Source organism: Neolamprologus brichardi, chromosome 10 (genome assembly GCF_056152115.1).
Source record: "Neolamprologus brichardi isolate AB-2024 chromosome 10, ASM5615211v1, whole genome shotgun sequence".
NCBI lineage: Eukaryota > Metazoa > Chordata > Actinopteri > Cichliformes > Cichlidae > Neolamprologus > Neolamprologus brichardi.
In genome coordinates, this window is record NC_142113.1 from 11321278 (window position 1) to 11334224 (window position 12947).

Consider the following 12947-nt stretch of genomic DNA (forward strand, 5'->3'; position numbering starts at 1 on the left):
AACGCGCCAATACGATTTTCCGGTTTGCGGGAAGAGGGGCAGCAGCATGGCATCCGAAAGCAGCATGGCTAACGTTAACGGTCGGGAGACCACGTCCCTGAACGGGGAGCCGGTCGTTAAGCGGCCGCGGGAGGGTGTCCCGCAGGAGCACCCACTCAGGACTCCGAAGGAGCCGCAGAACAAAGTGACCGTCGTGCTCGGAGCGCAGTGGGGGGACGAAGGAAAAGGCAAAGTAGTGGACTTACTCGCCATGGATGCGGATATTGTGTGCAGGTGCCAGGTACCAAGCTACGCTGTCGATCTTTTGTCACCTTTTACCCTTAAACACACCACTTCTTACACTTGTTGTGAATATAACGCGGGGCCTCGTCACCGTTTAGCTGCAGTTAAATATTCATGACCGACGTCAACAACCTTGGCTGACCTCCCCAGATGTAGAGCTGCTATGGCGCTAATGAGCACTGCTACCTAAGTTCTGTCGTTTGTAATCTAATGTGGTGCTTCGAAATCCATACAGTTTTACAGAGTTAGACAAATGACCGTGAACATGACATTATACAATGGAATGACGCACCTACGAAAAAAAGTGCTATATTTTACTTTGTTAAAGCCACACAGCCCCTACAGGAACAGGAGCTTTTAACCCTTTGTTCACACTGAACATGTTTTACCACAACACAACATTGTATCGGTCTTATACTGTGAGCAGGTTATGGATGTTATGTTGTGTTCACAGGGAGGAAACAATGCAGGTCACACCGTGGTTGTGGATTCTGTGGAGTACGACTTCCATCTGCTGCCCAGTGGGGTGCTCAACAAGAAGGCCACCTCATTCATTGGTAAGGACGAGCCATGAGTTTTGAAAGTCTTGCTGATGGTGAAGCGTGATGAAGATGCCATAACGCATTAATAACCACCTTTATCAGAGTGAACGTCATATGCAGACAGTCTTATCAGTCCGTCTGTTTCGCGCTGTTAAGGACATGACCCAGATCCTGTGTTATTAAGGCTCGTCTAGATAATAAAAAGACCTCCTAGTCAGTGCAGTTTTACAGCCACAGGAATTAAACCATGTACAGTGTGCTGTTGTGCTTATAAACATTCCTCATCTCTTTATTGTATGTTTTGTTTGGATGTCATGCTTTTAATAGCTTTTGTTTCCATTAGGCTTACTGTAAAAACAGGAAACTGGGAGAGGGGGTGCACTGAGATGTCATCCAAACAAAAGCTGAGGGAAAACATGAGCAGTTTGTTTCCCACACTGGAACACTTGATGCTAAAGTGTATAAGATGAGTTATACGAGGCTTGTTAAAAGTTCAGTTTCACCTTACAGGTAACGGAGTGGTGATACACCTGCCGGGACTGTTTGAGGAGGCCGAAAAGAATCTGCGTAAAGGCAAAGGTACAGTGTCACAGCATAAAGGATCATTTCAGGGTAGATTTAAACCCCCCCCCCCCTCCAAAGAAAAAAAGATATTTGTATTATTAAAATAAAACTGGGACGTATTGTAAAATGGCATTATATAATATTTAAAAAAATAAATAAGAGTGAGACCGACCCCTTATATATCTTTGTTTTTGGAAAAATATATATCCTTATTTTGGATTTGAAATGGTGAGATGGTGTTGTGTAATATTAAAAACAACATTATACTAATTAACTTGCTTATTTCACAACCAGCTACGTTAATTAGTAACATTTCTGGCTATTAAAACAGCTTCCCAGAGTGATTTTTTTGTTGTAACATTAGCCAGTTTTCAAAATTGCAGATACACAAGGAATGCCATCATTTAGATAATAAGCTGGTATCTGTGATGGTATGAGTATCTCCCTATTTAATGCTGAATAAGATCAGCATTAAATGAGATTTCTCAGGAAAGGCCTTGGATGTTGAAGCAAGATGCTGCAAAAGCACATGCTGCATGTATTCCAGCAGCATGGCTTTCGTAGCAAGAGGCTGGCAGATAAAACTGGCCTTCCTAACAGATCTGAAAACATTTAGAGCTTATTGAAATTAGGAGGCTCCAAACTGGCTGACAGCGTTTCAGAAATAGTGCAGTGACCATGTGTGTTGAATGTCTTCTGACTGTATTGAAAGAGTGTTTGCACCACAACTATAAAACAAGAGTAAAACAGTTTCTCGACGAACTCCAGCTCCAGCAAATAGTCTTTTCCTTTTCATCTCTATGATGATTAAACTGGATAAAACTGAACAATGTTTGGAACCATAAATCTGTCATGACAGCCACAAATTTGGGTTTGTGTGCTATTACGATAAATGACTCAGTCAGGTGTTCAAAAGGCTCAAGGAATGTGTGAAATCCTTCAAAACAGCTTGTCACACCAGACTGAGTCATTTTCACCCTTCCTTAATATTTGGAAATGCTCTAAGGCAAATGAGGAAGAACGGCTGTCCAAAATCCGGTCAAATTGTAAACAAGCATTGTTTCATTATATAAATCGTCTCAGATATTTATTATACAGGGACTGCAGTCTGCCCACTGCAGAGGAAGGGGAGAAGAGGTGTGCTGCAATATGAAGATGCATAAAAGTGCAGCAACATATATGCCAGTTCTTCTTTAGTTACACTGCAAGGAAGAACAAAAGAAATTTTTAAAAAAAGAACAAAAGAAATTTAAGAAAAAAAGAAAGAAATAGTGCAGTGGGTGTCCTCAGTTCACCAATGCCCCTTTTCCACTAGTACCTTCTCAGCTCGACTTACGTGGCTCATCTCAACTCTGTTTCACTCATTTTCCATTACAATTGAGTACCACTTAATGTGCGGGGAGTCGTTATAGCAACGTAACCGAGAGTTCGTGATGTCATTTATATGTGACACGAATGCCACAACAAAGGAGCACGTGCAGGCGATGGTATACCTGCTGCTCAGTCTGTGGTTTTTTGTCACGCTCTGTGATCACAGTGTTCTTCTGTGTAACCATTACACTTGTTGTCAGGTTTCAAAAATGACAGTTTTGATTTTCATTAAGGAGACACTCTCATGACTCTGATGCCACAATTTCAGATTGTCTCAGATTGCTTGGAAACTCTGGCCAAGCAGGTACTAAAAAAGTACCTGGCACCTAATGGAAAACCCTGAAAACAGATCCGACCCAAGTAGGTTCTAGTGGAAAAGGCCTATAAAGTTTACTGAGTGTTAAACGAAGATGTGAGACAGCAAAGTGGTAACCATGCTCTTGTCTCACCTCTCACTCTCAACATTTAACATCTCACTAGTTCAGTGGTTTTATGCTTTTCATGAAGCAAACGTTTATTAGTCTGTGTGTGTGTGTGGGCACGCATCAATAATAATGCAGAAGAAGAGAAAAAAGATGCTTCCTGCAGTAAAAACATTGCATCACATGAATCGTTGTTTCCTGTGCAGGATTACAAGGATGGGAGGAAAGATTAAAGATTTCAGATCGCGCCCACATCGGTGAGTAAGAGTTTCTCCTCAAAGTTTTGAGTAACACACGTGTTCTTATTGACAGTCCCGTTTGTCCTCCTGTAGTGTTCAACTTCCATCAAGCTGTTGATGGAATCCAGGAGCAGCAGAGGCAGCAGCAAGAAGGGAAAAAGTAAATCAAATATTTTATGACCGTTAATAATAGCATGCAGTATAACAGCATTAAAGACTGGGGATGGCTGTTTAGTTTATACTTCCTAATAGACTTTGTTGTGTTTATTCGTGCTCCAGTTTAGGGACCACTAAGAAGGGCATCGGTCCTGCCTACTCCTCGAAAGCCGCCCGGAACGGTCTGCGAGTCTGTGACCTCGTCTCAGATTTCAAAGTTTTTGAGGAGAAGTAAGCGCTTTGTTTTTCCTCTACCTCATGTTGCACATTATCACCTCACCATAACGTGATAACGTGGCCGCCGACAGGAACGCTGTTTAAGTGACTTTGAATCATAGATTGGTCAGATGGCAAGTTTAGGCATACATTTTAAGGATTTTAATAAAATGGAACATCTCACAGACAAAACATGAGGTGTTATAACACATTAGTCCAGTTATTGTCAGTTTATGTAATCTCCTACCAGCAGGTGGCAGCACCCATCTATGGAAAACAGCTGAAAAAGCTTTTATGGAAACCTTATGTAACTTAGTCGTTCTCTCCTGTGTGTCAGGTTAAAACTCTAATGAGTGGAAGCACAGCTGCATAAAGACAGGCTCCACATAAACATGCATTAACACGTCTAACTAATAATCTGTCCTGCTCGTCATGTTTTGCAGGTTTCGCATGCTGGCGGAACATTTTCGCACCATGTACCCAAACCTTAATGTCGACATCGACAGCGAACTGCAACAGTTGAAGGTGAGATCTGCTTATCACATAGAGGTATTTCATGGTATTATATGGCTCAGGTGTTGGTGTTGGGCCCACATCACAAGAGGAAAAATCACAGGTGTAAAGGTTAATGATGGCTGAATTTCATGTAGCTGCCTATGTTACTGGGAGTTCTTATATTCACTCACTTCACAGTGGTAAGGCTAAGATAGTGGAGCTATACCTGTAGTCTGACTATCTTAGCATGTACCGTGCCTGAGTCCCGTCCAGTTTGTTTGATTAGTGTGATAGCTGCATAACATCTTTGTGCATGGTTTACCCTGAGTACAGCTCTAGCTGTGAGCAGAGTAGCCCCACTCCTCTGCTGTTTAAACCTTTTGTTATGAGGGTCAGCTTATTCAAAGAAAATCAGCTTTCAGAGACCGTCTGACCCGACCTCTGTAAACTTTCATCTATCCACAGTTCAGTTTCCTGCAGTCATGCTGTGGCCAGTTTTGATCAGGGAGGGGATGTCAGGGTTTCAGCCATGTTTGCTGGACTTTCATGTATCTGAGAAAAATGATTTCTAATGACAGCACTATAAACGGATTATTTACTTAGTAGTATAGGTAAGTCTTATAGATTTTCATCAAGTAATATTTTTGTGTGTGTTCTCAGGAATACACAGAGAGACTGCGTCCTCTGGTAACTGACGGGGTGTACTTCATGCACAAAGCTCTTACTGGACCCAGTAAGAAAATCCTGGTGGAGGGAGCCAACGCTGCTCTCCTGGATATTGACTTTGGTGAGCATCTACAGGTTTTTAAATATTTGAATTGAGATGATGGACGTGTTGTGTTTTGTTTGTTTTTTTTGCTTCCTCACATTAACAGGTGTTTTTCTGTTCAGGCACGTATCCTTTCGTGACATCTTCTAACTGCACCGTTGGAGGCGTGTGCACTGGACTCGGGGTGCCTCCGTCCTATGTTGGCCGCGTGTACGGCGTTGTCAAAGCTTACACCACCCGTGTGGGTGTTGGTGCGTTTCCAACAGAACAGGATAACGTGAGTAAAAAGACACAAATTGGGGGTTTTTTGTGTTTAAAAAAAATCCTAGTTACTTCCATCATCAGTTGCTCAGCCTCTGTGGTCAGCTGCCAACCTGATGTTACAGACGCACGATTGTGGCCAAACTTACGTCAATTCAGATCCCCCAGATTACAGCAAATCCCCGGTACTGTAGAGAGCGTGACAGTGGAGTGTGCATGCAGGTGTTACTAGAGATGAATGTATGCTTATCTGACTTTCTGTACAAAATAAAGTTATTAGAGCAGGCAGTATTGGTGTGATTGCCTCTTGAAATCAAGGAATATGCTTCCCATTTATTTATTGTTTTTTTCCTCTCTTTAAACTCTGACTTTGTGTGTCTCTTTCTTGCTCCGCAGGAGACCGGGAATCTGTTACAGAGTAGAGGCAGAGAGTTTGGTGTGACCACGGGCAGAAGAAGGCGTTGTGGTTGGCTGGACCTGATTTTGGTCAGATATGCCCACATGGTCAATGGCTTCTCTGCGTAAGGAACATTCAAACGATTTCAGAATATTTCCCTCGCTGGCTGATGTAATTACTGGCATCGTTGCTATGTTTAGAAGCAAGTTTCACCATGTGCTCTTTGTGTTGTGATCCAAGCTGAACACAAATTCTTTCTGCAGAATTGCTCTGACGAAGCTGGACATTTTGGACACGCTGCCTGAGATTAAAGTGGCCGTGGCATATAAGGTTAATGGACAACCTCTGCCAAGTTTTCCAGGTAGGATGTTCCCAGGTTTTCTAGATCTGTAGAAAAATGGTATAAATGCAACGGTTCGAAAGAACAGTTTGAGCCCAGTTTGGAGCTTAAAGTCAGGATTTAGTGTTTCTGTGACTCAGTAAATTCTGAAACAAGTGTCACAACAATGTAAAAAGATATGAGGATGTACACATTCTTCAGAATAGTGCTATCCTTATACATTTGAGTCTAACAGTTGATCGCGTGACATTTTGAAGTCTTTGATTGTTTATGGCTGGTCAGTTATCCAGACCGCTGGGACAGAAAACCACTCCACCCAGACAATCACGAACACAACTGTGCTCCATAAAAGGAAGTTGAGATTGATTCCTGACTTCACACAGGATTTGAACAGTGCTCTCTGACGTGGCTGCTCTCTGCTTACATCCATTGTGCCTGTATCTCACATCTCACTTGTTATTCACCTGATCTGCTGCTGTGGCCCTTAGCAGGCTACGTTTGCACATTTCCTACTCAGACCACTTAAACAACAATATGCTGAAAAGTTATTATAGATTTTTCTTTTCTTCTTCTTTTTGTTAGAGATGCCTAGAAACATGTTGCCTACTCCAGCTTTATTGACAGAAATATAATTACTGAAAAGAATCTGGTTTCATGTGAATGGGGGGGGGGGGGGTGTCTTTATTTCACATGGGTCAGCTTTTTTTTTTTCCAGCAGGAAGTGCAACATCCTGAGTTTGTCAAAATCTGTTCAGACGCAGCTTTATCATCTTCATCTCTCTGTTTGTACTGCCAAATAGAAGAAGTTGAATCATTAAGTTAATGAATCAGAAGGGTCTCCTCTGTTTAAATTAGCACCAGAGCTGCACAAAAACAGCATGTTATCATTTCTTTGTGCTCAGTGGGTTTTTTTGGGCCGGTGCGCTGGATTTCCCAGGACCGATTTTTCTCTGAACGATGCTTCTTTTGCAGCAAACATGGACGTTTTGACACAAGTGAAAGTGGAATACGAAACGTTGCCCGGCTGGTGCTGCAGCACGGAGACGGCTCGGAGTTTCGAGGAGCTTCCGGTACAGGCTCAAAATTACATTCGGTTCATCGAGGACTTCCTGCAAGTGCCAGGTTTGTAAAGAGATACTTGAGTTTAATGGGGATGGAAACTGCAGCCAACGTCTTTGTTCGCTTTGCCAAAACCTGCCAATCGAATTTTGGTCCCTGCGTCTTCTCATTTCAGTGAAGTGGGTCGGAGTGGGCAAGTCCAGGGAGAGCATCATCAAACTGTTTTGATCTCTCCGTCTTCTGCTTCCCCCGCCTCCCCCCTGCAGTGCTCGACACCAGCTCAGATGATACCTTGAGGTTTTCATAGGTTTACCAGAAGAGTTTAAAATGCACACTCTACCCGGTAGGAATACTTTACCAGCAAAGGTACTCATGAAGCCTTTTAGTTGCTGCTTGTCCAACACATCCACGGTAATCCAGATATAATTTATGCATTCCACCGATTCTGCGTATTAATGAGGGTCTTGATTTTTAAAAAGCTTGTACAAAAAAGTCAATTATTCTTGAAGCCGTTCCTCAGTATATTTTTAACATTGGAGGCTAATTTAGCTCATTTGACATCTGTTCACCATGCAGTTATTTTTTTACCCGTAGAGCCACTGATGAACAGGTGTGGAAGCCGTTTGTATTTAAAAGGTTATTTTCCGACTTTGTTATTAGAGGGTGAACCATGTTGTGGTTGTGAACTTTTCTATTGAGCAATTTTAGATCACTTTACAAGACAAGACATGAATCAGTCTCATTTATTAAGTTTGTAACATGCTCTCTATGGTGGTTGTTGGAATGGACGTATTGCTTTGAAACAATTGTTAATAAAAGAAAAAAAAAAGCATAAATTGACACTAAGCAACTTTAGTTGAAGACATTTTCACATCCACACACAGATTTGCTACGTTAGTTGATCATTTTATGTATTTGGTCCATCTTGTATGATGCTTACTCAACTTGCTATTAAATAAAAGTCAACAAAAGGAAACCCTGATATTTAGAGAGTCTTCTTCTTTTCTAATGCAGTGAATTGTTTTCTGGAAGCATGTTTTATTCCAAAAACCTGCTCTGTACAGATCTCAGTACTTCTGGTGGTTTTAGCACAGTGGTCCCCAACCCCCGGGCCTCGGACCGGTACTGGTCCGTGAGTCGTTTGGTACCAGGCCGCGAGAGTTGAGGCTCAGGTGTGAAATGTATAGTTTTCAAGGTTTTTATTGGTTTTCAGCGTTATTTTGTTATCGTTTTTATCGTTAACTCGGTTTTCCTGGGCCTTTTCACGTGTGTTATGAATAAATCTTCTTTTTTTCGGTACCGGTACTAGTTTTATTTTGTTGTATTTATCCACGACACCTTAAAGGCCGGTCCGTGAAAATATTGTCAGGCATAAACCGGTCCGTGGCGCAAAAAAGGTTGGGGACCGCTGTTTTAGCAGACTGAGAGAAGAAAGGAGGCTCAGTCTTTCAGCAGCTTCATGCATTTTTCAGTCGGCTGTCACCCTGAAATATTTTTTTCTCTCAATCTTTCTTAGTTTGCACCCTCTTTAAGTTGACTTCCTCTAGAGTTTAAAAGCTTTTCAGAACATGGAGGTATTAGATTAGAGTGTAAAGTGCATTCTTTTGCCAATCGATAAGAGGTGTAACTGTACTGGGGCTTCCCAGATATTCAGACTTTCTAATGGGTTAAAGGCCCTGAACAGGCACACAGGTGTTTTCTGCTACTCATTGGACATCTCAGGATGATGATGGGGTGTTTGTTGGTGGGAAATTAAATGATTAAAGTGTGTAAACTTAATATCTTGTCAAAACTAGTAAGACGGATGGGGAGATGCAACAACCATTAACTTTAAATACTGAACCACCAGTTTCTGATGTTTGTGTTTATTTATTTTTTTAAAGTCTTGTTGTTGTAACTTTAAACTTTACAATTACAAAATATTTTCTTTTTTGGTTGGGTTTACTGCTGAACCATCGGGCCATGCCCCTCCAACCCTAAAGGTGCATCCACACAAGAAGTGATTTGCTCGTTGAAAACAGTGTGGACATTGAAGGCTCTGGTTGCCTACCTAATCCTCTAACCAATGAACTACCAGGTCATATGTCAGTGGGATTCTGTTCTCTCATTGGTTGTCATTTCAGTGACGACCAACAGTAATCTCAACTATTTTTTTTGTTTTCTTTTTAAATAGCTAAATGTCATTTCCTTTCTATGGCCTCTGGTCACCATGGCACTGTGGATCACTACCTGTGTGGATGCAGATATAAGAGGAAACCCACCATATAATGTTTCCCTACCAGTCCAGTGCCAGGGTGTGGTGTTAGACTCAGTCTGCATGTCAGCTGCATTGCATAGCATTGCCTATATCTCCATATGGCACCACAAAATTATCTGGTTCAAAGTTGGACACACTGGTCACACTGTGGTCCATGCCTTTGAGAGGGGCAAAAATAAATTCACCAAATCACCCCAATTTGTCCTACCGAACACTAGGGCTGCCACGATTAGTCGACTAGTCACGATTACGTCGACTATCAAAATCGTCGACGACTGATTTAATAGTCGACACGTCGTTTGAAGCTTTGTAAGATCAGAAAAGACGAAGGAGTAAGTAGTAGGATTTAAGAGTGTAATAACGGACTGAAACAGAAGATGGCAGCACTGCATGTACGAGGATACCAGCTGCCGTTAAACCCCAAAGAAGAAGAAGCTGTGTCCCAGAATTCATAGCACAGCCCAGCTCAGTTTCCAACAATGGCAGCAGGTAGTTAGTTTTAATATATTCTTATTATTCTTTCTGGGTCAGAAAATAAACGTTTAACATATTTTCAGGCGAGAATGTAACTGTGTAAACCTCAAATATCTGCTCAGTTTATCAAGACACCACATATTTTGAAAAGCGTTACCCACTAGCTCGATAGCTAGCCGGGGGCAAAGCTCACTAGAGCCCGTGAGAACCCAGGACTCCGGGCAAATCATTTTCAAACCCACCGGAGTCTTTCGCTACTCAGGTTAAACATATATAAGTCACTTAGATAACTTAAAAATGTTATTGTTTGGCTTTTTTTTTTAGCATTTTATTTATTCCTGAGTAAATCAGTTTGGCTGAGATCAAAGTTATAGTTTTTACACAGCTGAATAAACATCAAGCAGACAACTGATTATCAGAAGTGTAAGATGCTCAAGAATGTACTCCGGTGTCCTGTTATATTTTAGATAGCAAGGAGCAGACGAGACTGAGTTTATTAAACTTCACAGAAACAATCTGCAAATTTCATTAAAATTTAATAAACTATCATCTTGCCTTTATTTTTAGTTAGCACATACCTTAAACACTTAAAGCTGTAAGCTAATGATAGTTATTTAAGAGCAGATGCTGCTGATGCAATAAGCTGTACGTTTTACGTCCAATGGATGCATGATCTGATTAGTCGACTAAACGCAAAAATAATCGGTGACTACTCGACTATCAAAATTATCGTTTGTGGCAGCCCTACCGAACACCACAAAATAGTTTTGAATTCAGTGTAGTCTTGTGCTCTTATTGGCTCAACAATTAATTATAAATTTATGCAGTTAATTATGAATTTGTTGGAGTGATTGTTTCAGATTTCACTGCTTTGTTTTCTATTATACTTAAACCCATAACAATATGTTAAATACTTAACTTCACAAGCTGGTAAAGGGTGAATTCCTGAACCACAGTTTACAATCGGTACATAAAACTACACGAAGACTTGATTTCTTGATGCTGCTGTAAAAAATGAAAAACATCAGTCTGTTGCTGATGTTTGTCCTACTTCTGCGCGTTGGAAGTGCATCTTCCCTTAAATTACTAAAATTGCAAACGTCTGCTAATCAGTCAATTTCCAGTCTAAGAAGTCCCCGCATCATCAAAAATGCCAGAAAGTGAGCTTGCAGTAGATGCCAGGAGGCTTAATTGAAAATAAAGTGCTCATAATAGCAGCGTAGTCCTCCTCCTTTCTGCCCCCTTCCCCTCCCTCTCTTTTATTTACCACCACCTTCCTTTTACATGTAATTGGGAGCACATTTTACATCAGGTCAGTCAGTTTGAGCGTTTGTTGCCTCCAATGTTTGTCCCTGGTTCCCGCTTCCACTTCTCCCGCTGGATGGACCTTTAATGAATTCACCTTCAGATTACCAGATCACACATATAACTGAAAGGACACTTATAAGCACTGGTCAGCGAGAAGTAAGTAACTTATTCGCATGATGACTTTAACTATGAGAAATAACATGAATCGTTATGAATTTTTGATTCCTGCATAAACTCTCAGAGGAGTATATTTTGGGAGTGCTTTTTCCGTCACTCCCAAAAGTAAAAAAAAAAAAAAGCTTTTCCAGGTATGATTTATGCAGGAGGTACATTTTAGGGGAGCAACTCCCGATTTTCGCAGAACTCTGTTTACCACTGAATTCTGCATCTGCATTTCTTTCCCCTTTCCTGTAAACCCTCTTCTTACTCCGTGCTGTCATGATTTATGCAGTTGGAGTAATAAGACACCTGTTTCACTGCAGTTGGACTGTGTTCAGATTTTGAAAGAACGGAGAGACAGCAGCTCTCACGCAGATTGAATTGAGAAGCTAAATGCATTTAACAGTTTATTTGGCGAGTGCGCAATAAATCCCCAGTGCTGTTGCTCAGCACGCACAGATCGAGTACAAAGTATCTGCAGGAAAAGATGGAGACAGACTTGTCAAGCTTATCTCACTTCGCATAAACTCCTTTGACAAATGCATCTGAATATATTACAACATAATGCACTTGTCTAAGGAATTGCTATCATGCTGTAATATATACTCACATCCTTTTGTCGCTTAAACTGATAACCCAGCTAGACTAAGGTGTTACTTAGTGTGCTTTTAGTAATCACTGATTAACATGGATTCATATATTACACCAAACTTTATTATCAGTAACATGTACATCGTACAAAACTAGTAAAAAGGTGGTGTGCAGTGTAAAATGTAAATGAATGCAGGAACTTTTCTTTTAAAAACTGCACATTAAAGATACTCTAAAATGTTGCCTTGCAATTATTTTTGTTTAATATCTTCTGAATAGTGTTTGTTTAAGTTACAGTTCATCTTCTGGGTTGGTTTGCTCATTAGACAGGTATTATTATAGATGTAATAGCATGTAATAACATGTAATAACATTTTTTTTTTTTTACAAAAACAAAAACTAATGATACATTCGTCTACATTTTTATTTTATTTCAGTTTTCCAAGTATTTGAAAATCATTTGAATTTAAAAGTTTTCAAAAGTCTGGTTTTTATTGTTATATCTGTGAGCTAAGATTTTTTTTTTTTTTTACATCTAGTTGTAGTTTTTAGTTTAGTTTTAGGCAACTGTAATATCATTGGAATTAAGTTTTTCTGCATCTACTGCACTGTTTAAGAGCCATAATTGCGTGCATTTGCATACATGGCAGGAGTAACCTGCACATCTGTGAAGGCACCAGATTCTCTGTGTGTTTGGCAAAAATCTAAAGCCATTCCCATTAAGTTACGGTAAACCTGAATGAACCGATTATCCTTTGACGTTTAAAAGTTTCACATTTTCACACGTAGTGCTATAATGACCTTATAAATTCAGATTAACATGCCACCATGTTGATACCCATAACTCTGACTGGGGTTTTTGGTTCTAACACCAAGAAATCCTGGATGTGTCAAATGTTTTTTGCAGTGCATCGCTCAGTTGTTTGCTGTGAATCCCACAGTGTAAATAAGCGAGTAAATAAAGGCTATTTAAATAAGACAAACACCAGTCACAGAGTTCTTTGAAGAAGTATTGATAAAATCAGCCCACACCAAAAGGAGAAAT

The 12947-nt window shown here is 40.6% G+C and overlaps 1 protein-coding gene across 1 annotated transcript; it reads left to right on the top strand.

Moving 5' to 3' along the window:
* Positions 1 to 8095, top strand: adss2l (adenylosuccinate synthase 2, like). The gene is made up of 13 exons (XM_006799459.3): positions 1 to 280; positions 737 to 839; positions 1335 to 1403; positions 3388 to 3438; positions 3514 to 3580; positions 3700 to 3807; positions 4236 to 4317; positions 4948 to 5074; positions 5179 to 5333; positions 5714 to 5838; positions 5978 to 6075; positions 7027 to 7176; positions 7289 to 8095. Exons 1-13 carry the CDS (start codon positions 47 to 49, stop codon positions 7339 to 7341), a joined length of 1422 nt encoding a protein of 473 aa, XP_006799522.1. The 5' UTR covers positions 1 to 46; the 3' UTR covers positions 7342 to 8095.
* The last annotated feature ends 4852 nt before the right edge of the window (positions 8096 to 12947 follow it).